This window comes from Ambystoma mexicanum, chromosome 4q (genome assembly GCF_040938575.1).
Source record: "Ambystoma mexicanum isolate Mex_15411 chromosome 4q, UKY_AmexF1_1, whole genome shotgun sequence".
NCBI classification, from domain to species: Eukaryota; Metazoa; Chordata; class Amphibia; order Caudata; family Ambystomatidae; genus Ambystoma; species Ambystoma mexicanum.
This window is the reverse complement of record NC_090928.1, coordinates 1,040,826,175-1,040,854,172: the sequence shown is the minus strand read 5'-3', so window position 1 is coordinate 1,040,854,172 and position 27,998 is coordinate 1,040,826,175. Positions and strand designations below refer to the sequence as shown.

General features: G+C 46.2%; 1 protein-coding gene across 1 annotated transcript in view; it reads right to left on the bottom strand.

Annotated features, from left to right (window-relative positions):
• Window positions 1–11,532: 11,532 nt before the first annotated feature.
• IARS2 (isoleucyl-tRNA synthetase 2, mitochondrial) overlaps window positions 11,533–27,998 on the bottom strand; it is a 1,527,005-nt gene continuing 1,510,539 nt past the window's right edge. The window contains exon 23 of the mRNA XM_069608590.1: window positions 11,533–11,975. Coding sequence (XP_069464691.1) covers window positions 11,824–11,975 — 152 coding nt within the window. The 3' untranslated portion in view covers window positions 11,533–11,823. The remainder of the gene's footprint in view (window positions 11,976–27,998) is intronic.

The window sequence follows — 27,998 nt, the reverse complement described above, 5'->3', positions numbered from 1 at the left end:
GGCCTTGCAATTGACTTCCTTGCTCTCCAGTAGAACTCTGCCTTACTGTGGTTCTTTTAAAAGTATTGAAACTTGTGTGCTTCCTTACCTCTGCCTTTTTCCCTCCCTTTCTTTATAACTTATTAGAGTGTCATCTTATGTTAAGCGCTCACCTCGGTCTGAAAATAAGTGGCGTTTCTCACTAAGACTTGTCTAATAAGTGAATAGGGTTGTATATATATATAGATAGTGACTGTGTGCTGAATTTACTTACCTCTTTTTGCTAGTGTAAATCACAAGTGTCTCTTTAAATAAATAATTATATACTTTTACACCAAAGCTCTGGTCAGTGTTTGTTTTTGTGCTACTGTGTCTCTGTACCTATTGTGTATACTTTGCATACTGCCTGACTCATCTTGAGGGAAGTATGACTGTTCAGCCACAGCTACCAAGTGAATCTGTGTGGTACAGACTGCTAACAAGTGGGTTTACTGCCAAACACCTGTAATCTTAAATCTTTTGCAGCGGTCCCCAAGGGAACTGCACAGGTTTCTGCCTAACACTGGTGTACAGCGGTGGGATTTGTATTGAGTATACATTTTAGTGTGCTTATAGATACCCTAGTGCAACTAACCACAAGGCTTAGCTCTAAAAGAAGTATTTTCTAAAGAATTTAGTAAAGAAGCAGGCAGGCAGCCAATCAGGCATTCATGCTTTTCACTCCACCCAGACACCCATAACAACAAATGTGGATTGGAATAAGCACCCAGCTTTTCAGCACACTACACTGCATTCATACCAGTTTCAGTCAGGACTGTCTCAGGCATTGTGTCACACAGAAACCAGAGACCCACCACACAAAATGTGAGTTGACTCCCAACTCCATTCCCACAGGTCCCACCCCAAGGGTGTACCCACAACACACAGCCCTTGGGAAGGCTACAGTCAGTCTGGCAGGAGGCAGACCCAGAGCCATATATGGTATTTCAGATGACAGAGGTGCAGTCATTCTGTGGAGAAGCCCGCCAAAAAGTGGAACAAAGGGCTCGACTTGGGTTGGAGTCACAGAAGAGAACACAAACGCCATTTTAGAATAGAGTTCTGGCAAAAAATACCAACCGGTGAATTAATATTAAATAAATATACTGGCGGTATGTTCGAGGCTATAAGAATTAAATAATTAAAGTTGTTAGCCTCGAACAATGGGAAAATCCCATAGAGATATATTTGCGGTTGAATATAAAAAGTAGTATCCACTGCCACCAGCCAAAACTCGATCAGGGGGGATGGAGACGTGCCACCTCGAACAACAGACCCCGGGGCAATCGAATTGCCCTGACCAGTACGTCCACAATATGATGGTTTGTACTGGTTTCTGTTCATAATTTGGGACTAGTAAAGCCAATGGTGACTTTACATGCCCTGGGAGACAGTAGTCAGTCCCAGGGTATGGATGGAGTCTATGTTGGGGGGTCGCTACGACACCCTGGGTTACGGCACGGAGGGTGCTCTGTAACCCACATCAAAAACACATGAGACCCTATGGAGTAAAAGACCCCATAGCACATAAAACACATTGAAAGATAAAGGAACACCTCAAATCATGTCTAAGAGTGGGAGTAAAAAGAATCTCACTCTTAGCAGGTGAACAAATAAACCCCAAAGCTGCTGGGGGACTCACTAGGTTTGGGAAATTAGCCTTTTCAGAGAATTCTCCCTAACAGATGGCGCTTACCGTTGGGATCATTAGCACAGTGAACCCTACACCAAGCTCTGGGAGACTGCGGAGCATCGCACCCTAATAGGTGGGGGCATGGCATGAGAGACTCTGAAGCGAACTGGCATGGAGGTGAGGAACAACGACTGCGGACCGTGGAGATACCCCGCCGGGACCTCGGTGGAGCCGGAGCTCCTTTGCCCACCCGACGCGACTACCAATTAAGACCTGGCCTCATAGGAGTTACGCCACACGACCGACAACGGATAGCGGTCTGATGGCGTAGGAGGGCACACCGACCACACAGCCGAATGGTATCAGGAGCGCTCAGACCTATTGGAACCTGACCGCATTGCTCCGCACACGGACGCTTGGAAGACAGCGCCCCGGTCCAGAGGACTACACGCATCATCGCAAGTTGAGACATGGGGAGAACGCAAGGTTTGGGCTGCATGCATTCCACTGCAGCTTGGGGCTGGAAATAGACCCGGCTGGAGCAGTTTGACCACCATGCCCTGGAACGTGAGCACCACTCACCCAGTGAGGCCTGACTACATTGTCACATACGGTCAGACACAACGCAACTCCTGGGACCTACGCTAGCTGGGGAATGGAGCGCTGCTGCAGCACACTGGACCCCCAGGGGACAAATACCACGAGGACACCCTGCCCCAGCCCCCACAATGCACCCTAGCAATGTGGAACAGACTGTGGCAGCTGAGCAGACTCAACCCGGAAGAGAATTATTACAACACAACATAGCGGTCTAGGTATACACGACTGCACAGATACCCTGCTCGAACCTGCGGCCTGCACCCCCTGAACGGTTTGCCAGAGAACACCCAAGCATCAAGTAGACCCCAAAACTGGGTCGATAACGGCCCGGCGAATTGATCCACATTTGGCCAGTTGGTTGTGCGCCAATACACAGCACAGGGGTGACCTTGCATCAGCCCACGCCTGAGCGAACAAGTCACTAAAACATTGCTATCGGACCACTGAAGACTGCCGTGGTCCACGAACCGAGCTGAGGAGTAATATCTGGGGTCTGCGTGAGCGGGAAGTGAGCCAGAGGAGAGCGCAGCGCAGGCAACAGGGAATCCAACAAGACTACTGAACCTGATCCTGGAGCTCTACACTGGTCATTAGGTTTGGCAAACCTGCTTGTACCGAACGAAATACCCATCCGCCACATTGACAAGGTACTGGTCCCCCCCTACCGTGCAGTCACCACTCACCAGCCGCGCCGCCATCCATCGGATGGTTGAAGCTGATATATAAGCCCAACACAGGGCGGATCCCCACACCAAACGCTGGAAAACATACAAGGCACTCACGGCTAACTCTGACCATCACTATACAACCATGTCCCCTACCAAGGGAAAAACAAAGCCAACAATAATGGACTCTTTTGCAACGACTAAGCCGAAAACTCAGACGCAGCCCGACACGAATGCACAAGGGGAATCACAGGCCCCGGAAGACCATTCCAAGGACGGGCAGGCGCTACAGGCTATAGCTGCACTCAAACATTTATCGACACAAAGGTTGATGAGGTCAAATCAGACATGCAGCTAATGCGGCAGGACGCACACAACCTGACAGAAAGGGTAACTACGGTGGAGGTTGAACTCCAAGAATCAGTGGAGACCACGGCTGACCTAAAGGCAAGGGTGCAAGATCTCGAGAAAAAGGTAGCGATACTGGAGGCGAGATCGGAGGACACGGAAGGGTGTGCTTGCCTCAACCACATCCGCCTTTTGGGTATACCGGAAGGTATGGAGGGCTCAAACCTGACGGGGTACGTGGAGTCTTTGCTACAACAAGAAATTGGCACTGGCCAACTATCCCAGGGCTTCGCAGTGGGGAGAGCCCACAGATCCTTACAGAAGAGGACACCGCTGGGCTCATACCCCGGCCCGATGATCGCGAAAATCTTGAACTTTCAGGACAGGGAAATAATACTTAAATATTCAAGAGAAGGCAGGGAAATTAAGAGAGACGACTCCAGGATTGTCATATACCCGGATTACACAACTGCAGTACAGCGAGCAAGGAACTCCTCTGTGCCGATAAAAGCAAGACTCCGGCAACTGAATCTAAAATACATGTTGCTATATCCGTCCCACCTGAAAGTGCTCTACAAGGGGAGGGTAGTATTCCTAGAAACACCTGTGGCGGCCAACAATCCGGCTGGAGGAGAAGAACCGATCACGTGAGCAATACAAAATGGGGGGCTGAGGGAGGGCTCTTTAACAGAGGGACTACGTTAAGGACGGTACAACGATTGATTTAGGTGACCACTGTAGAGTTGCTATGTATCGTAACTTAGATGGTGAGACTGTTGGGCCACACGAACTGCGCACTAGAACCCGCCCCACGGAATGTCTAGTGACGGTGAGTGCCCGTGACATCACATCTCTGTACAGTAGCAGAGGAAGTGTTGGGTTTTAGCTTGAGACTCGCGGTACATAATTTTTATTTTTCAGGCCCATCACGGCTTTACCTAGCAATAGAAGGTCAGCATTCTAACTAAAACTTTAATACCCCAGTGCTATCCAGTGAGCCCCGGATTTATCTGGCACACAAATGGTACATTAGGATCGGTAAAATGACTTCTGTAGCACACAATTTAAACTGCAGGGGTCTCTCAAAACTAGAATTCAAAGAAATTAATTCTGGCTTTTTATTTTTTTTAGAAAGAACACACTTGGTTATGAATACACATGACGTTTAGTGAGAATCCCACTATAAGTTTACTACCATCTATTGAAAGGACAGAGACAACTGAATATATATTATAACAATTTATTTACTCCCTTACTATACAACTATGACTCTGGATGAGTGGACGCATCACTATACAAATATGACTTTAGATGGGAGAAAGCATAAAGCCACTGTATTTAATATGCAAATTACATTTAAATATGCAGGTCTATAAATAATTATGGGAAAATAGAATTTCTTCACAAGTTTTTACAGTGCCATTTGGTAGCATGCTTTTTCTGTACACGTTTTTCTCAAGGTCAGAGGAGCCGCATCTTAGATTAAATGCACGTTTATATGCACACAATATAATATGCGAGAGAAAAACTTATTTTTCCCTCCTTTTTTTATTTGACATAGATAAGATCGCTTTATAAAATGTGAACTGTACCCTGATGAAGACTCAGGAGGGCTTGTACAAATGACCTCTAACCCAATGCCTGTAAATTGAATAGTATGGCGGCATACAGCAACTTTTGGGGTAAAAAATGTTTGTATTTTGCTGGCAAGAATTGAAGATGGTTCAGTTGAAAGTTGGACATTACGTTCTTGGTTCATGAAATGGAACATTACATAGGATACCTCTACATATTGTTTAGTTTTTATGGTGCATATATTGTTTTTTGAACAAAATGAACACCCAATGTCAATGATTACATTGGAAATATCTACACGTGGTTTACTTTATATTGTGCATATATGTTTTTTTGATCAGAATGAATACCCACTGTCAATGATACATTTTTATTACTATAAGAAATTGTATTTTTGAATCATATACAAATACACACCAGTGTGGGAAGCTTGTATTTTGATTCTAATTTGGTTTTATCTAATCTGTTTATAACACGTATGCTCTCAAACAGTGCGACCCAAAACATTTTTCACTGTGCTCTGCCTGTTCAGGGCGTCCACCAGCCCATTCTCCATTGCCACCAGATGGCTTGCCATAACGGAGACCTTGTTCTCTAACAGCCAGAACCACAGCTGCATTGCCTACCTGCAAAGGCAAAGAGACCGTACACCACCTTGCTTGTTCAGATAGTGCACGGTCACTGTATTGTCCATCATGATCAGGATGTGGTTCCTCTTGTGAGAGGCTAGACTGATCGCTCACATCTCCAGCTTGTTGATATGTCACTGGCTCTCCATTGTGGACCAAAGGCCCCCCTGTGGTCAGGGGGGCCCAGAAAGGTTCCCTCGCCATCATGTTCTCCCTGATGGCCCACCAAGTGAGATTGTTGGCCAACGACCTTGATACCCTCAGAACATTCTTCAGGGTGCCTAAATACTGGGACAACTGATCCCCTCAGTAGCCACTGCAGAGATTGCATGTGCACCCTGGCATCTTGTACTAGTAAAATGCAGTACAGCTGTGATGCCCAAGAGGCCTCTGTCGCACACTGGTGACTCGCTCCTCGGGGGGAGGCTTCCCCTCCCGAGCGTCGAGGACTTCTCTGATGAACTGGAGCCTTTGGGCTGGTGCTGTGTGTGACTTCTGAAGGTTTAGGGAGAAGCCCAGCCTGTGTAGCAGCGAACTGTTGTCTTTGAGACAAAGCCTGCTCTGACGCCTTTCCCCGGATCAACCAGTCATCCAGGTACGGAAATACACAAATGTCGGATCTGCAAACATGCGCCGCCACCAACGCTATCAGCTTGGTGAAGACCCGCAGAGTGGAGGTCAACGCAAAGGGAAGCACCTTGAATTGGTAGTGCCTGTCCCCTATGAGGAATCTGAGGTATCTTCTGTGACTTTGATAGATGGGAACATTGGAGTGGGGGGGGGGTTGTCTGTCTGAGGGTCTTCACAAGAAGAGCACAGAGTACCCCCATTGGATGATCTGCAATGCTCAGGCATCAGAGATTATCTCCCGACATGGTGGCACGTGCACGCCAATCCTCCCTCCAACCAGGAAAACATAGGGGGGAGAACTCAAAGTAGCTTTGTGGCCAGTGCCGACCGCACTGCTGCTGCTGGTTGCAGGAAACGCCTCTGCCCTTGTCTGATTTGAGGGGGCTGTGCCTTTCTCCTAAATGCGACAAACCACTGAAAGCCTCTTCCCCGAGAGCAGAAGCTAAAGGATGGCTTTGTCGACCTGGGATGTGTCTATAGGCCAGAAATAAACCAATTTAATATCGGCTAGCTACGTCTGGACCTCCTTATAATTGCCCTATTTGCTAGATCTACCTTCAATACGATGGTGTAATTTAAGAATCGTTGATTTTTTTCTCTCTGTTCTCGTTTAGCTTTTTTCTAAAAGTGGAGGGTAGACAGGTAGCGACTTTGAATTTACTTCGTTTTGATACATGCTATTCTTGTGGAAACTGTGTTCCTTTATTTTTGTTGTTTTTATGTCTGTTACTTTGATTATGCTGTATATAATAGAATAGGCCCTTTATATGTTGATTACATTTATTTTGTTTTCAATCTGGGGTAATGGAAAACCCCAACTTCATGTACGACTCATTAGTCTAACATAATAAAAAGGTATAATTTGTGTATGCCCACTTTGTCTATGTCGTATTCATTTTTTAATTTTTTGTTTAGCCCACTACTGCCCTCAGCCTCTTTTCTTGTACGGGTTATAGCCTCCATCAAATCAGACTTCCGTATGGTTCATTTGGGGACTATTTGTCGGTTGTTGGACAGTCAGGCCCATCGACACCGCAGCCAATTTGGAGTCCTTGATTTTTTCTAAGGAATCATTGGCCCTAGGACTGAATAGATGCTAGTCATCAAAGACAATGTTGAGCAACTTGGATTGTACACTGGCAGAAAACCCTGAACTGTGCAGGTAGGCCTGCCTGCACATCACTGTTGCTGACCCCATAAGTCCTGCCTAGACAATCTGCAACATCCAGGCCCGATAGCAAACTTTGGCAGGCTACCTCCTTGCCATCCTCCACTAAGCACAGAAAACCTTCCCTCAGTTCCCCTTACGGAATGTGTTCTGCTGCTTCCTAAATCGTCCTCCAAAGGCTTTGCGTATACTTGGAAAAGGTGCACAAGTCATTTGCTGCCTTGGGTGCCATGCTACTAGAAAAAAATCCCTTCTTGGATAAGGCATCTTATTTCTTCGTCTCTTGTCAGTTGGTAAGTTGGAGGTGGGTGTGGATTGCCTAGTATTTACTGTGGCTGCCTGGACCACTCTAAACACTCAGGATTAGGTTAAGTCAACAATAGGGAATAGGGGATCTCCCCTCGCGACTCCACCAGAGGTGTGGAGCAGGTTCTTTGCCAAATGGAGGCACTGCGGTATGAGATGGCCACACTGAAAGATATTGCTTGCTCAGTGGGTAGACCTGTCAAGAATATCTGTGAGCTTGTAAGCAGCTCTTTTGCAGGGGCACCCAAGGATTCGATCACTGTCTTTCTATACTGGGCATTTGCATGGCCATAAGGTTGGGCCTGTTGTATGTCCAGGTCAGGGGAAGTGTCCAAGCCACTGGCGTCACATAGGCCTTAAGCCAAGACGATGAGGTCAGCCTGATGGGCGAAACAAATCATTGCCACCTGATTCTCCTGGCGCCGGCTGAAAACCGAGAGCCTGGTCTTCTTCATCTCTGAAAATGGAGGCCATTGTGTCGAAGAACGATAGTCTTGACTCCGGGATATACGACTTCTCGTATACCAGTACTGAGTTCGACCTCTACGTCAATGGCACCGGGGCCGTCGGCACCGACAGCGGCTTCAATGGCATGGTCAACTTGACAGTGGTCAATGCTGGGTCCGAAGGAACCAAACTCGACGCTGTCTCTTTGGCACCGGCAGTACCGGGTGCAACTTGGACCGCCCTGGCTTTCTGCTTCGAGGGCTACCCAGTGCCCACAGTAGCCTCCATCATCGGATGCATTTGCTCCTTAAACTCTTCCCATTCGGCTCTGGATGTACCCGAGCAAGATTGGGACATACCACACTCCTCAGGTAAGTCATGCCGGTGTTGATGCTTCTTCTTGTGAGAAGAGCAAGACGACGGATGGCTCGTGAAGTGGGTCCTCTTTTTAGCCTTCTTGTTATGCATGTCCTTTTTCTCCGGAGTGGGGTCCTCCATCTCCTGTGCAGACAACCGACTAGTCGACTGAGCTGGTGACTTCACCGGGGTTCGCCCCCACTTTGATATGCTACCCTCTCCCGCAACGACTTCAGGTTCATCTGCTGACATGACCCGCAATCTTCGGTGGCGTGATCTGTGCCAAGGCACCACATGCGAATCCTGTGTGGGTTGGTCAGAGACATCCTAAAGTTGCAGTTGATGCACCTCTTCAAACTTGATGGGTTGGGGGTGGACATTTTTAGCAAAACAACGAATTGGAAAGAAAACGCAATTAGAATTCTCTCACCAGAGTCACTCCTCGAGCAGCATCCGGAGCACGTGGAAAAAAGGAACTGAGGTATGGGGGTGTAGTGATGTAGTACATGTATGACTACAAACGTCACGTTGGGAGTCGCAACCGCTGCATCGAGTCAAGATAGATCAAAGGCCGGGTCGAGGTGCACTACGCCCCCCCTGTCAAAATGTTTTCCGAGAAGCTGACGCTGGAAGGGATATCTATCTGATGAGGAATCTGTGGAAGAAAGCAATCCATCCAAATTCTCATTCTGGGACCCCACTTTCTCAATGGTGAAGTTGTCCTGAACCCCATTAGGGTGAATTTTCTTAAAGAGTTTGCTTGAGGCCAAACAGGTTTGAACAGTCAATCCTCTCTTTCAGGAATTTTAGTTTTCAATTGCCCCGATGTGAGCGTTTTTCTAGGTCTTCACACTTTGAGGGAAAAAGGGGTTGTTTGTTTCTGTAGAGATTCCAACTTAGACTGGACCTCCTTTCTCATTGGTGTGCACTTGCTCTCCCAATATTTGCATATTGCGATACATGCCTGCAAGCCTTTTGAAGACCGCTTTTTAGAGCAGTCATATGTCAATGCTGTCATATAGGTCTTCAAGACAATCCTTTTCCTTGGAGAAAGTCACTGGGGTGTGCCTACGGGTACCCTGCAAACTCAGACTCCCACTCGTAATTGCTTTCCCAGATCAGATGCCAGGCTGGTAATAAGCTTTTTCTTTGCTTTTCCCTCTGGGCATTATATGTTGCATATAGAAATCCAAACCACCTCAAAGTTTTTTCTGTATGTGTTAGGCTAAAGTGTGTGGCTAGCCACCATTGACATTAGCACACCTGGTGCCCGTGACCAGTATGCAGGACACTCCTTTCCTCTGCATGCTTCAGCACCTAGATGATGGGCTGCATACAACAGATGGGTAGAAAGATACATTAAAAGAAGGATAATTTGTGTGTAGCTTCGGGATAATTTATTTAGACATCCCCCTTGTAACCTAGGTATCAGCTCATTGGTGTTTGAAAAACTGACCTTCCATAAGGACCAGTAGGTCTACCCAATTGTGGCTGGTCAGGACAGGCCCCCCGCCCGAGGCAAAAGACCTCCACAATCGCCACTGTTGAACCAGAGGCACAGCTGGGTGATAGCAGCAATGACAGCACAATTGTTTCCATAGGCATGCTCCTCCTGCATCACAATCCTCAATGGGGCAATCCAAGAGTTAAGCAGCAGCATGGAGCCCATCATCCATATTGTTATCTTGAAGGGGGCGCATGTGCTCCGCACCTTTGGATCTCTCGGCCACTACAATGGAGTCCAGGTGCATGACTTATCAGTATCACATGCGTGTACTACTGTCCCACTGAGGGCCCATTATAATAGACATAATTGGAGCACTTAGACCACCTGGGGTCTTATGTGAGGAGGCAGAAGTCGACTGACATTTTAAACAGCCAGTAGGAGTCGCAAGTACATCTCTTACCTATGCTGCTCTACACTGCCCTAAACTCTGCCACAGGTGGCTGCAACTGTGACACTGCCAGGGTAAGCCCCAAGCAGCAACCTTCAGAAACCACTGAAAAGCTGGTACAACACTAGGCTGGGGTGGAGCACCAGATATGTTTTACTGTTCAGGCTGCCTACTCGACAAAAACCCCACACATGTCCAGAACGTTAATGGAAGAACGTTCTGGTGTAGCCCATACACTTACTACGTCTTTTCCCAGGCCAGAGATAAGATAAACATGCATACTCATTCATATATGCGCCAATTCTAAATGTGAATCTATGATGATTATGACAATGTTTAAAACGATACACCATACATAATCGCGCACACGTTGTCTTATTGTACAAAAGTCTTCTCAATACACTTATTTTACTTTCAAAATTCGAATATCTTTAAGTTGAAAATTAAACTTGCAAGAAGCCAGACCGAAATTATTTGTGAGTAAACTTATAAAGAATATGTTTTATCTTCGGCGATCTGCCTCATAGGAGGACTGTACATTTTTAGAAAGAAATTAATATTCTGGTAAGGCTGTTTAGAAGGGTTCATTTTACAGTTAATAAAACAGTTATTCAAAAATAAAATGTTCTGCCAAAGAGTGCATGCCACTGTAAAGTGGGGAAAGAGGATAACTCTGGTTCTCCTGGTTATAAACCCCAATACTAGACTACACCTCCTCCTTGACTCATTTTCTAAATGAGTCACTTTTGTCATAACAGAGCACACCACCTTACTAAATCGCATTATGTATAGGTTGGCTCCTAACCTACTTAGGCCAAACATTCACTTCGTCACAACTCTTACCTAGGATTTGATACTCCTTATGCTCACGTCCCATGTCAAGTGACCTGGTTTTCTTTTTCTGCCCCACGCATGTTTTCTTCTTATAAATAAACCCTGCTCACTTAACAACTGGTTGAGGTGATTGGTCAACTTTTAATATGAAACCCCTATTAGGAATAGTGTTGTGTTCAGTGAGTGTATAATAAGGGGAGTATATGAATGTATGAGGACCCTTCTGTTGCATTCAATATAAAGCAGCATTACATCATTTGGATGACCTGGGAAGGGGGAAATGGTTTAATGGGAGGGAATAATGCCTAGCTCAAAGGCACCCTTCAAAACCACCTCATGTATACATAACGTTGATGAGTTAGATGGCTGGTACAATGTGTGAGTGAGAGGATTAGTCACTCCAAAAAACAGGAGCGGCGGACAAAAGGAAAAGAAAATAGAGGTCCTTTATTACAATTCATATTCAATGGCTTTTTTGAAAAGTAACTGCTTTTCTTGAAAAGCATTTGAAGCATAGTCCAGAAAACATGTCTCGTTGCATTGCCCAACCTTTTCTATAACAATAAGGGAACTTATTTGGATGGTGAAATTTAGCAAACAAGTGCAATTTGATGTCCTCTCCGTTTCGACTTTAGTCTTACTGGAAATAGTCCTTGAACCATTGGATGCATTTGTCCTATGTTAATGAAGGACAAGTTTGCCATCACCAAGTTGTCTTCTATGCACTCCGTTTCCCAGCAATGGCTTCCAAGCAACGGGGGCATGGTGTCAGGGAAGACTCTGTAGTATATTTCCTACACCGAAGGCATCTTTGTTTTGCAGCTGGCTGTACTATCACCTTATAAGCTTCTTCTTCACAAATGTCACCACCTAAAAACAATCGATAGACAACATCATTATAATACATTTCCACATACATCAGCAATGGCAGTCAACAATAAAAACAAGTGATTTCCAATGCTTTCCGGAAGAATCGTTTAAACAATATCAGTGAAAAAAGTGGTATTCGAGCACAATAAAATCGATGTTCAATGCTGCTTAAAAATGATCTTGAAATATTTTTCCACCATTGTTGAACATTAAAAAGTTAAAATACAGAGACCACCAGGGGGCGCGGGACAAGATGGCTGCTTAGCTTCGCAGCTCCTGCTCCCTCTGGCGAAAAAGGAGAAGAGATCGAGTGAAATAGCTGTAATAAAGTCATATGACTAAGGACTTAATGTAAGTAAGAAGATTTATTAAAAGAGCCCTCGGAGCCCAACGCCGCCGGGCAAACTTCAAATACAAGAATGGTTCTGGAATGGTTCCATTCCAGAACCATATTACATATACATAGTATCCATGCTTGTATAGAATGTGTAACCCATCATAACATCCCCCTCCCTTATATTGGGAAAAGAAAATTGATTAATTAATGGATTAGAAATGTAACGGAATCAAAAACAGAAACAGGTGGATAATCAGAATGGAAAAGATTAACTGGAATGAACAAAAGGATACCAGTGAGTTCCACAGTGGTAAACACCACTAGTAATAAACAGTAATTATTGAAATTCTGGATCCTCTTGTGGTTTCTCTTGGATAATACACCTTTAGGAACTACACTCCCACTCCCTACCACATTGTCTTCCTTATCATGGTGTGTGTCTTGTGTACCGCTGTTGATGTGATCTGTACTCCTCTGGGTATTGCACTTACTGGTGCTTGGCTTATTGAAATCTCTTTCCACCCTCACAATATCATCACAAGACCACATTGTTCCATCCTCCAACACAACAATGAACAGCTTCGTACTCTTTGCAGTGATCTGAATCTGGATTCACCCTTCATTGGGTTCTTTGATACAAACCCAATCCCCTTCCTTGATAATCTTCTCTTTCACTCTGTTCCTGCAGTCATAGTATTCTTTGTACTTTGCCTGTTTCTCTCTTACTCTTCTTATAATTTGTTCTATATCTAACTGTACCTTACCAGTATCCATGAACATCCATGCAGACCTCAACCTATTAGATGCCAATCTGCCACGCATCATGGTAAACGGCTCTACATCTGTGGTGGAATGTGGAGTTGTTCTATAAGCACACAGAGCCTCTCTGAGGGCCTCTCTCCATGGAAGTACTTTGGCCACGGCCAATTGATTCACACTCTTCACAAACTTGTTCATTCTCTCGACAAGTCCATTCGCGATGGGGTGGTACAGTGATGTGGTTATTTGTTCAATCGCTCTCTCTTAAGAATACTTGAAATTCTAGCGAGGTAAACTAAGCTCCATTGTCCGAAACTATTTCTTTGGGGTCGCCTTCTCTGTTGAAGATCTCATTTAAAAAGTTCAAAACGTTCTCGTGGTGACACTCCCTTCCGCGATTCCCCACTCAACCCACTTCGAGGTGTAGTCTATCAGGACAATAATATATATTTTGACAACATCAAGATTTTCATACGGTCCCATGATATCAATCACTAATCTAGACAACAATCTCTCGGGAATCTCCACCGGTTGTAGGGGTGTTTTCCTTATATTTTTTACTTTATCACTTGTGCCATATGTGATACAGTTCCTGGCACTCTTTTCCACGTCCCTCCACATACCAGGCCACCAGTAATTACTCATTACTCTTCTCTTGGTCAAACTTCTTCCCAAGTGTCCTTCATGAGCCAAAGCAACTATCTTATCCCCTAGTTTCGTTGGAGGGATGATGCGATCTCCTCTATAAATGTGTTCCGCATCCATCAATATCTCTTCTTTAATTTGGGCGTAATATCTTAAGCTTTGGTCATAGCTGTTCCAATAATTGGCAATGGCTTCTCTGATACTCACTTGTTCCTGGTCAACGTCGACCATGTCCTTCCACTCTCGTTTTGTTATGCCAGAGTTTATGGTAGCAATAATGTCATCACACACATACTCCTTCTCCAGTTAAACGCTCACAACTCCACAATCGCATGGCAATCTGGTGAAACAGTCAGCCACCAGATTTAGTCTGCCTGGGGTATAATTTACGCAGATGTTATACTGCATCATGTCCAAAATCCAACGCCTAATTCTTGGTGATATCAAATGTGGTGTCTTAGATTGCAATACATGTACTAGTGGCTTATGATCAGTCTTGAGCAGAATGGGTAGCCCCCACACTAAGTTCCTAAAGTGTTCCAAGATCCATTTTACTCCCAAGGCTTCTCGCTCTATCGTAGAGTAGTTCAATTCTGCTCCTCTCAAGACCCTTGACGCAAATGCAATTGTGACTAATCCTTTGCTTTGAAGTTGCTCGAATACACCCCCTAAACCAATCTTGCTGGCATCTACTGAGATTATGGTTTTTGCCTTGCAGTCAAACATCCCCAGTGTTGGTGCTCCATTGATTGCGGTTTTTAACTGCTCAAATTCGTCTTTGCATTCATCTGACCATAAGTATTTCGTGGACTTTTTCATAAATTCATTCATGGTCTTGCTGGTGTGATCATTCACAAATTTAGAGTAGCACTCTGTCATGCTCAAAAAACTTCTTAATTGATCTTTGTGTTTTGGTTCGGAGATACCTAATATAGTGTTCATCAACTCCTTTTTGGGACTAATACCTTTGGTATCAATAGAATGGCCCAAATATGACACTCCGTCACACTTAATCTTGCACTTTAAGTTTTAAAGTGAGTCCCTTTTTTTAATTAATTGCAGCACTCCCCTTAATTTAGCATCATGTTCTTCCTCTGTATTGACAGATATTAAAATTTCATCTTGGAAGCAATATATGCCTTCAAGACCACCAAATAAGAATGACATCAGTCTTTGGAAGACCGCTGTGGCCGAAGCAAGGCCAAACGGCATCCTCTTAAACCTGAAGGCGCCAAGTGGAGTGACAAATGATGTTAAACTCTTGGACTCATTTTCCAGTGCTATCTGGTGGTAAGCTGAGGATAGGTCTAGAGTTCTGATAAATTTGCCTGGCTTCATGGTCGTCAACGACTCCACTATGTTCGGAAGGGTGTGCCTATCTATCCAGATGTTTTTGTTCAGATCTCTGCGATCTGCGCACATTCTTATGGTCCGATCTGGTTTTTTCACCAACACTATAGGGGCTAACAATTCTGAGCTTTCTATGGGTTCAATTAGATTCTGCTCACACAACCGAGAGAGTTCATTTTTTAGTGCTTCTTTTGTGCCAATGGGAACACCCCTTACTTTATGCGTTATGGGTATTGCACCTTTTTTAAACAACTATCTTGTGTTGAAAGCCCTCTAGGAGTCCAATTTCCTCTTTGAATACCTTGGGGAATTGTTTAGCAAGTGTGGCTTTGATGTCATCATTGTCCTTTAAAACACTCAGGATGGGAATTTCTTCCCTTGGGTGAATCCTGACACGTAGGGCAGCTTGTTCTTCCCATCATACTACTGACAAACCGTTCTTGGCTATGTATAGTCTACAATATGTTTCCCTGTCACGGAAACACAACTTCACCCATGTACATCCGATGATACCTATGGGGGTTTTACCATACCCTGTTGCCCTCACTCAGTACATTTTATCTCCTGTATGTCATCAGACAGCACCTCGACAAATGTTTTGACATCGACCATAGTGTATGGAGATCAAGTGTCTACCATGATAGCCAAATATCTACCATTTATTTGCACGTCTACCCATGGTCCTTTATTTTCTCCTATTGAAGTGACCGAGTATCTGTACTTGCCGTGTGTTTTCACTGCTGATTGTCAGGTCCAGGGTTCTCTTCAACCGCTCTCACCATGTTTCTTGGTGGTCTGTTGAATGAGTATCTGCTGAATCTGCCCCCTCTTCCTCGAATATTCCTGCACACTTTGGCAAAATGGCCTATGTGGCCGCATTTGTAGCATTCAACGGCTGCAGCAGGGCATTCCTTTTCGGTATCATTGTGCTTGTACCAGCGACATTTTAGGCAACGGCTTTGGCTCTGGTTTCTGTACCCAATATCTCTACCTCTTTTGGAGTTTGCTCTGGAATTATTAGTGGTCATTCTCCTTACCATTGCTACTAAAGATTCATCAGTGTCTTCTCTTCCTCCTGGACCATCTTGATTTCTTTATCTGTATTCATGTCAAACCTTTCCTTCATACAGCGATCGCCCAGCTCCATAGTCCTGCCTATCTCTACTGCTTGCTCCAGGGATGGATCTCAGGCTTACCACAGTCTTTGTTGTATGCGTGAATCGGCCACATTTAGTACCAATTGATCCCTCAAATATTCCTCACCAACACCAGTGAATTTGCATGTGGACATAAGTCCCATCAGAGCTGCAATGTAAGCATCTATTGATTTGCCCTTTAATTGGCGTCTTGAAAATAACTGTTATCTCTCCAGCACCACGTTTGTTTTGTTGCCAAAATGTTTGGCTAGTTTACCAAGTGCACATTCAAATTTACGATTTTGTCGCCAGAGCCTCCTTCTGCACCGTCCAATTCGGGAAGTGCTCTGAAAATACTTAAGGCTTCTGCCCCAATCCAATTTAATAAGGTGGCTTCTTTGAGATCGTCATTATATTTGCTGCCGCCCACTGCCCTCAGATATACCTGGAATTCGTCGACCCACTGTTCCCATGCGCATGTAGGATTCCCAGGAAGTGGGAGAAACTGCATTGGTGCTGTGATGTGCTGTGCTGCATGATGGCAGGCAGATGAGCTTGTTACATAAAATGGAATTTGAATGTCTTTGCCTTCAAGTGAAATTAGGATGTATGTGCCTTCAGTAGGCGCTCTTTGCTTTTCCACTTCCTTTTTTTTTAAAATAATTTTTTTGCTACTGTAGATAAAGGCTTGTGGTTCTATGTTTCTTCGCTTTTGCTCAACTCACTTTGTCTTGCTCCCTTCTTTTTCTTTTGTATGTCTGCTGTAGGTAGAGGTTTCTGCTTTTAATTGTCTTTAAAAATGTGCCACTTGGTGCTGCTAACTCCCTTTGCAGGAATCACAGTTCACCCACTCTCTTTATTGGGAATGAGCACATGGTCTGTGTGTGCTTTAGGCTGGTCTATTTGCTTTTCGTTATTGCTCGCTACGTGATATGGTTGCCATGGCTACCTACAATGAACACAGGCTGTTCGCAAGATGGCTGCCACGTTTTGGCATGCCTTAGGGTCTTTTCCTCTAACGTTGCCGTTGCATCTCTCACCTTCATAAAATGCAACGCGCCCGCGCCGCTTTGGACTGCATCAATGAGTTTATTTAATAATTCCGTATATGCGGCTCACCAGAGGTATTCCTTTGCTGCAGACGCGTCGGGACAGTAAAGTCATCCCACTGCCCCGACCGTATTTCTGCTCACTGTGCCATCGTCGGAGCGTCTGCTTTGTCCCAGCAGATTCCACGGTCTCTCAGGCTCAGCTGTGGTGCAGAAGAAAACACTGGGGGCTCTGCGCTAAAACTCGTCGCCAATGTAACTACGGACTTTAAGTAAGAAGATTTATTAAAAGAGCCCCCGGAGCCTAACGCCGCCGGGCAAACTTCAAATACAAGGATGGTTCTGGAATGGCTCCATTCCAGAACCATATTATGTATACAAAGTACCCATACTGGTATAGAATGTGTAACCCATCATAACAATCGCCCGAAAGGTTGGAACTAACTGGGTTCGTCGGAAGCTGATGGCAGCGAGGAACGTACAAGCCCATAAAGACGTCTTGAAATGGAACCGCGGAGACGGAACAACGGCAAAGGAAGGCATACATGAAGCACGACGACACCTGTGGAGAGGTGTTTTTAACGCCACGACATAAGCTTGGGAAGCAGGAGCACCTGGGAGGGGAAGTGCCATGAGAGGCCCGAAGGCTAACTGAGTGCGCAGACAGGCCGGAGAGTTTGGTTAGTGCGCAGCACGACCACCAAAGTCGCGTGGATCCTACAACCACCCACAACCGCCCTGCTAGGAAGGCGGTACTCACAACAGGGGCAAAGCCCCCGAGGAGGAACACAGGCTGCAACTGCAGACGAGGAACACTACCGACCCGAATAGCTTCAAAGGCCTCAGAGGGGAGACACAGTGAAAGGGGCCACACGCACAGAAATACCTGCCCTGAGCAACCCATCGCACACTGCAACAGCCTGAAAAGGCCCTCAATTCCCCCAGTAGCACCCACCCGGTGACAGAGCTGGAACACTGCAAATAGAGATGATTTGGGGTACACAGTCACAGAGACCACTGAGCACCCCCCCACACCATAAAGGGGAGTAAGAAGGCAAAGGAAAGAAACACAGCGGTCAAGACTCGTGCCTCAGTACTGCAGGGTACGGGAAGAACAACAGAGAGCTTCCCTATGCATGATGACATACAGAGTGCACAAAAGCACCTCGAGAAGAGGGGAAAGCTAGGTGAAGGGAAATAAATCAAACCTTAGTGACTACAGAGACCATATATCTTACCCGGAGCACCACCCAGAGACATAAACCGGACAAATCCCTGCCATCTGCAGAAATACCTCAGAGCAGCTGAGAACCAGTGCCTAGGTGCAAAAGAGCACCGCCAACAGTGAGGAATCGAAGACCAGCACATGCATTGAGTCCCACCGGAGCTTGGAAATACGCGGAGAGTCACCTGGGAGAGCATGGTACAATAGCAAAGAAAGTAGGGGACACTACGAAGGAAAGGCCTGGGGAAATGGACATGTCTAGGTTTTCTACAAAGGAATACATAGGGCACATACTGGCAGAGATTAAAGCCCTCAGGGGGGACATACAAACCTCCCTAACAGACCTAACGGGTAGAATGACCTTGGTCGAAAATAAAGTTGAAAACCTTGAGCATAACCAGCTGAACGCAGACATGGTTGAAATGAAACTGAACGCAAGGATGTCGGAAATAGAACTCAGAGAAGAGGAAGTAATTCTCAAAATGGACGACTCGGAACATAGGAAAAGACGCAACAACCTACAGATACTCGGACTGAAGGAATCGGCAAGAGAAACCCAGAGGCAGGTTGAGGAAAAGGTCCAGACACTAGTGAATCAACTGTTTGAAGCAGAAGGGGGCAAGACGGTACAGATTGAAAGAGCGCACAGGGGCGGCAGACCCTAATCGAATGGACCCCTGTCTATAGTGGTCAAATTCCTTAGATACACCGACAGATCTGAAGTCCTGAACAGAGCCAAACAGTTACGAGAAGTCGAATTTGAGGGGTCTAAGGCTGCCATATATCAGGACCTCTCAAACCTCACTCTGGCTAGGCGCAGGGCCTGTAGACCCCTCAGTGCAAAATCATTGAACAATGAATCGGATCTTGTTAATTCCAAGGCTATTCAAGAAGCTGCCATATGCACTACTGCTAAGGCGGGCAACACTCCACTTGTGACGAACATAGGCCCACTAATTAACTCAAAGACTTCTAACGACTGCCACAAATTCTATGGCAGTCTCAGTAGTTGAAGCAGATATTCATAGCTATGGAACTGAGGTCACCATGGACACTGCAAACATTCTAGGATGGATAAGTGACCCAGACAAAAATGGTAGACAGAATTAATCGTTCATTTATATTCAATACATTTAGACTTAGTCCTCAGCTTCGTACTCTGCATTCTGATGATACTGAATGGATCAGGCTGTCAAATTCCAGCAATTATTGTATGATATGCGCCCCACAATCGCATATCATTACCAAATTACTGTGGGAACATAGAGAGGACTTTAGATTGAGAGGACTATCTCTATTTAATTCACTAGAAGAAGCAGATAAATTCTTGGCTGTCAACCTCCTGTTATAGGCACAAATAATGGAACACCTGATCCAAAGCAGAATGGCTCTCATTCTAATGTTGATGCAATAGCTCAGTTATCTTCTTTGGTTGGGACGGACACAAATGTATCCTGGCTTGCTCCACTGCTAACCATTATTTCTGAAATGATCAAAGTCAACAAACAAGCGTAGCCATACTAAATTAAAAATTGCCTCTTGGAATTGTTGTGGATTCACAAACTTAAATTCATGGCTCAACTCCCCCCTCTAGAGAAGCGACTACAATCATACTTCTTACTCAAGAAACCATGAATCCCAAACTCTTTTGTGTGGACGGCAATACTACCTATTGCCAACCCGTAACTCATGGTGTGGTTGGAAGACACACAGGGGGATTGGCATTTCTAGTAAATAAAGTGGATGCCAAATCCACCTTGATCTCATGTACTGAAGACATTATGGTAATTGAGTAAGTTCAGTCGCATAACATCACAACTTTTTTCTTAATAATAAATATTTACTGGAATCCTGCCAAAACATCTCTCGATCTACTCACCAGTCTTGACACGGTTCTTTAAGAAGCTTTGAAGCTTGTAGAAATTAAGAAATCTCCTCCCAGTACATCGTACTGGGAGGAGATTTCAATTCTGTATGCCTTAATTCCACTTCATCAAAACATCTATTGAACTCTTATAACGCTTGCTTAACATCTCTGCAGAGAGGGAAACTTTGGGTGAACTATCTCGATCAGTGGAATTTACACATGGTGAAATGTCAGAGTGGCTGCCATACAGGCACCTGGAAACTAGGATTAGCATCCTCGTACATGGACTATTTTTTTGTCTCACTAAATGTACTCGGGATGGTCGACCCAGTAACTATGTTAGAAGCGTCCATAAATGATCATTTGCCCAAATATCTTTGTGTCAATCTACAACTTCAACTGATGCCTATCTCCTCCGCTGCGGCATTGCCTCAGACAGATAGACTTTTGACGTTAGTATACTGGCATCCTAGGTTGTGCAGACAACTCACCTATCTTGTAAACAGATTCTTGGCGCGTATTTGACCATAGTGAACTACAGACAAACGTATTCCTAAGAGACAGCTGGAAAAACTCTGTAATCAAATTTCATTTAAGAGAAATAATGTTGAAAGCCAAAAAAACACACAAGATTCACCTGCATATTACAATTTGGCCATTATTCAGCTTAAATGTGTTAAGAATCGTCATCCTCGCCTATTACGTAACTCAACACTCAGGTATCCAGTGTACAAAGAACTCAAACTTAGGATGTCAAACTTATAGAAATCAACTAAAAGTAATCAAATATCAGATCCATCTTTCAGAGAATCAGGAAATGTTCAGTTTAATTTGTAAAAGGGACACGTGCAGCATATGGGCCATATTAAGAGGAAACACGTACACCAATGAGTGTAATTTAACTTCTTCTATCTCCTTTGATAGTTGCCAATCTCTGACAAATGTTCTTTACCATCTCAATACAAATCTTGTGGCTTCAAAGTATTGCTTTCATCTACTGATAAGCTTATCTCGTTTCCATTGGAGGAAATCATATGGGCAATTGGCCGGTTAGAGAACTCTAAAGCGGCGGGTCCAGACGGAATTCCTTCCTGTATCTTAAAATCGGATCCTTACTTTGGGGCTGCGATTCTTTGGAGCAAATTTGATCATGCTCTTTGCTCCAAAAATATTCCTTCTTCATGGCGTAATGCCATTGTTATTCCAGTTTTCAAAAAGGGTGACTTGCATGATCCCTCTAATTACCGCCCAATACCCCTTATGGACGCTCTGCCAAGGTCTTTTCTAGATTACTTCTGAAACAGCTTGAAAGCTACATCTGGGAGAACGACATCTACTCGAAATATCAAGTGGGCTTTCGCAAAGCAATGGGCACTTAACTTAATGCCACCATAGTTGCCCATGTGTTGGCGAAATCAATCTCCACAAACTCAGGTCCTGTATATATGACAGCTTTAGATCCATCTTCGGCCTTTGATTGTTTTATCAGAGAAACTCTATAGGCAACAATGCTAAAACTCTGTTTTTCGCATTGCGCAGCTTATAGCGGTGCTTCACACCAATAGCACCCTTCAAGTCTGCATCACTCAGGATGGTGGTCTTACCCCCCCCCAATTTTGACCGCGATAGGTGTGAAGCAGGGGTGCAATCTCACTGCTACGTTATTTAATCTCTACATATGTGATATAGACGAACTCTGGTCTGATACATCTATGTATGCAGTGAGATGAGGTAGCATAACACCTGCACTGGATGTGTTTCGATGATGACATCTTATTTGATAGGACCCCTCTGGTCTCCAAACCAAGCTTAATGCTTTCTCTATTTACGCTGAAAAACACAATCTACGGGCCAACTCTATGAAATCCAAGATCATTTTATTCACAAACAAAAAAAAGGCTCAAGACATATCAATGGAAGATATCGGGAGGGATCCACACTTCAATGTGTGACTTCTCCAAGTTATCTTGGATACTCCATATCAGACTCAATGTCGATTAAATCTTGGTCCTCGGGCCTAAAAACTAAGGTTCGACCTTTGATATCGCAAATGAGAACTCTGCCAAAAAAACACTGCAAATTCTCTTTATTGCCTATAATTGATTTTTTACTTATTAAAAGGTGGAGCCCATTCTTTTGTTTGGTTTGGATGCAGGCCTTCTGAACCTTGATCATGTCTTAAATCGTATTCAAGGTCAAATAGGGAAAGAAACATTGAGCCTAGCATCTGCCATACCCAACTCAATCATACAGCATGAATTAGGGCCATTATGCTTTGTCTCTCGATTTGATTGGTGTAAATTAAAGGAATTAGATACCTTTGGGGCTACCCGTTCTTGTTGCAATTCGAAGTGGAGGGGGTGGAATACCGAATAACATCGGCGGAGGAAGCTGAACAAGCCCTGAGCCATCTTACAGCAGACCTTGGGGCTGAACCAGGTAGCCCACGGGACCCATCCGCGGGAGGGTTCCCGACCCACGCCGGGCCAGCAAAGGAGAAGAAGGGGGCAAACAGGAAGCAAGTACATGAAGCTCAATGGACCTTCGCCTCGCACGTTACCCACAACGCAGGACCACAGAGGTGAGCAAGAACCAAGAAAACAGGGTACATGAACGACGGAATGGAACCAAAAGAGATCGGGCACACACTCACAGGATACTTAATGGTTAGCCGGAGGGAGGCAGAACACTCCGCTCCAAAGTGGCCCTCTGTGAGAGAGAGGGAATCTCCAAGATTTTGAGCGAACTCAAGTTACGGTTGTTTTTGGTTAAAAAGTTGTTGGGGGGTTTATATAAAAGTTACAGCTCCGTGCACAGAGACAGCACTAGTGAGGAACACTACTCCCATGTAAATGATGAGGACGAGAGAGCCGAGTCGTATGTCAAGTTGATGATAGGCACTCACAGTGGGGAGGAGTGATGCCAGAAGAGGTCTGTTGGTGGGGACACTGAATGTGAAGGGTCTCAACTCTCCGACCAAGAGATTAGTCGCTAGAGAATTCCGCAAAGCACATCTTGATGTACTCTTCCTACAGGAGACGTGCCTAATACACGAAGAGGAGCAAATGATACGAGGGGCTGGGATTGGTCAGGTCCACTGGGCATCGCGGACTACCAAAAAGTGGGGGGTGGGCGGTCGGTTATAGTGATAAAAAAGCAATCTAAACTACGGGACTGCACAACCACCCGGCTCAAGGAGGGGAGATTACTGATACTGCAGGGGACTTTGGAGGGGGCACGGGTACTTTTGGCAGCACTATATGCACCCAATCAGAGACATGCAGACTTCATATCGAATGCTCTTAATATGATACAGGAACAGGAAGCCAACCTGTACATAATAGGGAGAGATTTTAACTCCTGGGCAGATGAAGCGAGAGACAGAAAGACCATAGGGAACACCGTGCGGAAGGAAGTGGGCACCAAACCCAGACACCTGGGACGTTCAATAGTGGCCCGTGGCCCAATTGATATCTGGAGGGAGCAACACCCAGGGGAAGAGGGGTACACATTTTATTCAACCCCACATAACACCTACACTAGGATTCATTACCTCCTCATGAACAGGGACCAGGGGACGAGAGTGACCCATAGCGAGATAAGGTCGGTGGGCTGGACCAACCATGATATGGTCCTCATGTCCCTAGATGTCACCAGACTTTACAGACCAGACAATAGCTGGCATTGTAATGAAACACTTTGGAAGGACCCCCTTTTTGCGAACCAATTGGGGGAGGCAATCACTGAGTACTGTGAATTGAACGACAATGGGGAAGTAAACAATGGGGTGGTTTGGGACATGGGAAAGGCAACTTGGAGAGGTCTACTCAACAGAGGGGGCGAAACATAAGAGGGAGAGGAACCTTAGAGAGGAGATGCTGAGGAGAGAGATAATGGAGGGAGAGGAGAGGATGCATGCGATGGAGGGGAATACAGAAGAGATCAGAGAACTGATACTCTCCAAGAGAGCAGAGCTGAAAGCACTGGGAATGGGGGAAACTGTGTGGAAGCTGAGAAACGTCAAACAGAAATACTACGAGAAGGGGGACAAGGCAGACGTGCTATTAGCAGCTAGACTCCAGGCGCAGAGGGCTTAGACGTGGGTTTCATCCCTTACGAGCCCAAAGAGATTGCAGAGGGATTTGCCCAGTACTATGAAACCCTGTACAAATCCGAAGCACCATGGGAGGAAGAGCAATGAGGGAATACCTGGAAAGGATAGATATGAATAAACGTACCAACTTAGAAATGGAACACCTGGAGAGACCGATAACAATAGAAGAGGTCCAAGAAGCGATATCCCGTTTCCCCAATGGTCAAGCTCCGGGAGAGGACGGATACACTAAAGGATTCTACAAAAAGTTCTCGGGAATCCTATCAGGGCACATGGTGCGGCTATACAACCATATTTAAGAAACGGGGGAGGCTCCAAACCTTCAGCAAAGCACGGATATCAGTGATTCCTAAGGAGGGAAGGGAACCCCCCACACAATGTGCATCCTACCGCCCTATCTCACTTCTGAATGTCGATGGGAAAATATTCACACGCATCCGGGCAACGCGCTTTGAGGAAAAGTTGCCACAAATAATACACCCAGACCAGATGGGGATTATAGCGGGAAGGCAGGGCCCAGACGTGGTTAGAAAGACTCTAGATCTTATTGAACATGTAGAGGCAAGCCAGGGAGACTACGCACCTTTAAGCCTGGATGCGGAAAAAGCATTTGACTGGGTAGAAGAACAAGTTACTTTCTTACCTGGTAACGTTCTTTCGATGGGATGGTCCGACGACGTATTCCATATCTATGACATGTAATCACCACAGCTGTGCTGCTTCGGAAACCTTTTTCGGCATCTGCGTCCTCTGTCGATGACATCGATGCGCCGTCGTCAAGGACGACGTCCGACGTCATCCGATGTGATAAGTAGGACACACGACGCCCATAGCCTCAGTTGTAGTTTTTTCCCCCAGAACGTGTGACATCAGTCAACTGCCAGTCAGACACAAAGCCTTGCGGAACGTAAGCTGCAATCGCAAAAGAAATTCTGCAGCGGGGAAGGCAGGGAGGGAGCGATATGCAATACGTCGTCGGACCATCCCATCGAAAGAACGTTACCAGGTAAGAAAGTAACTTGTTCTTCGAGGGGATTGGGTCCTCCGACGTATTCCATATCTATGACAGACTCCCAAAGCAGTACCAGAGCAAGGAGGAGGGAAAGAATTTAGAATCAAAATTTAGAATTGCCAATCAAGTAGCAGAGCAAAGGACCGCCTTGCCAAAGGCCAGATCCTGTCCCCGGATGGAATCGAGGGAATAGTGACGTACAAATGTATGTACCGAAGCCCAGGTGGCTGCATCACAGATGTTGCGAATAGGAACACCCCTCTGCAGGGCAGTAGATGCAGCCATACCCCTGGTAGAATGGGCCTGCAAGCCAGCCGGCGGGTCCTTACCCCCCCAAGCGGTAACACTCCGAGATGGCCAAAATAATCCAGCGAGTCAAAGTCTGTTTCGTCACAACCTGTCCCAAACGCTTACCAGCGTAACCAATAAAGAGTTGATCGTCCACTCTGACCCGGGACATGCGTGAAACATAAAAGCTTAAAGCTCTCCTAGGATCAAGCCTATGGAGCCTATCCTCTTCCTTACCAGGATGCGGAGGAGGATAGAAAGCCGGAAGAACAACCTTCTGGGCCAAATGAAATTCCGAAACCACCTTCGGAAGAAAAGAAGGACGAACTCTAAGGACAACCCTGTCCTTGTGAAATACAGTGAAGGGTGGCTTAACTGAAAGTGCCTGTAACTCACTCAACTCTGCGAGCAGAAGTAACAGCAACCAAAGGGCAAGAGTGCAAAGGCTCAAACGGAGCACCCATAAGAAACTTAAGAACAAGGTTCAAATCCAAACCGGGCACCAGGAAAGGTGACGGAGGGAACACATTAGTGAGCCCTTTCAGAAACTGTGAAATCAAAGGGATTTTAAAGTAGGAACACTCTTCAGACGAGCGCTTAAAGATGGACAGCGCCGCCAGGTAACCTTTAATGGTACCCACTTGCAAGCTCCTGTGGGCCAAAGAAAGTAAAAAGGACAGAACCATGGGGATGTCACATGCAAAAGGATCCACATTCTGAACTCTGCACCAGTCGCAGAACTTACGCCAACGGCAACGGTACAGAGACTTTGTTGCTGGCCGTCGGGCTGAGAGCAACACCTCCATCACGTCCCAATCCTTATACCTCAACCTTTCAGAAGCCAAGCGTGAAGGTTGAGGGATCTGACCTCTGGATGGAGAACCTGACCCCCCTCCCGTGAGAGCAGATCGTCTCGGTAGGGAAGACGACGTGGAGGGCAGATGGACAAGTCGAGAAGGTCCGGGTACCACGTCCTCCGAGCCCATGCCGGAGCAATGAGGATCATCCGGGAACCGAACTTCCGTAACCTCCGCAGCACTTGCGGGATGACGGGGACTGGAGGAAACGCGTACAGCAGCGGGAACGACCACTCCACCACGAACGCGTCTCCTAAGGCTCCTTTTGGAGGAAATTCCCGCGAGCAGAACCTCTCGCACTTCCGGTTGACGAGATCCACTTGAGGGGTCCCCCAAAGGGTGAAGATCTCCAGGAGAATCTCCTGAGCCAACTCCCACTCGTGAGAGATCGTGCTCTGCCTGCTCAGAGCGTCCGCCGTCACGTTTTCGTCTCCGGCCAGATGAACAGCCGAGATCGAAACTTCCTGCTGGATGGCCCAGAACTCGAGCTGCATCGCCTCCCTGCACAGAGGAAGTGACCCTGCACCCCCCCCCCTTTTTGTTGAGGTAGTGCATGGCCACTGTGTTGTCCGTCAGGATCAGGACATTCTTTCCTCGCACAGTCGGCAGCAAAGCCTTCAGGGCTAGCCTGACGGCCCTCAGCTCCAACAGATTGATATGGAGTCTGGACTCCGACGGAGACCAACGACCGCTGACTGTCAGCTCGTTGGCATAAGCTCCCCATCCTGTGAGGGATGCATCCTTCACGATCGTCACCTCCGGCCAGGGAAGCCAAAATGGAGCCCCCTTCATCAAGTTGCCTTCGACGGCCCACCACAGAAGGTCCTGGGCAACCGAGGGCGGCACCTGAACCGGGTCCGACATCCTGCCGGAGGCCTGCGACCATTGCATCTTGAGTGCCCACTGCAAAGATCTCATCCGCAGGCGAGCCTCTGGCACCAGAAGAATGCAGGATGCCATGAGGCCGAGCAACCTCAAGAACTCGAACGCTGGGAGCGTCCGGGCATGCTGAAACTTGTGCACCATCTGCTGAATGTGAAGAGCCCTCACCTGGGGAGGAAAACACTGCCCCAGGGAAGTGTCGAGCACTGCTCCGATGTACTGGAGCCGCTGTGTTGGCGTCAAATGGGACGTCTTTAAATTGAGGGAGAATCCCAGCCTGTGAAGGGAGTGGCAGGTGACGGACAGATGATCCAGGACTTGCTCGGGAGTGCTCCCCCTGATCAACCAATCGTCCAGGTAGGGGTAGACGTGAATCCCCCCTTGCGTGAGATGCGCTGCCACCACCACCATGAGCTTGGTGAAAACCCTCGGGCAGAGGTCAATCCGAACGGCAGGACCCGAAACTGAAAGTGCGAGTCACCAACCGCGAATCTCAGGTACT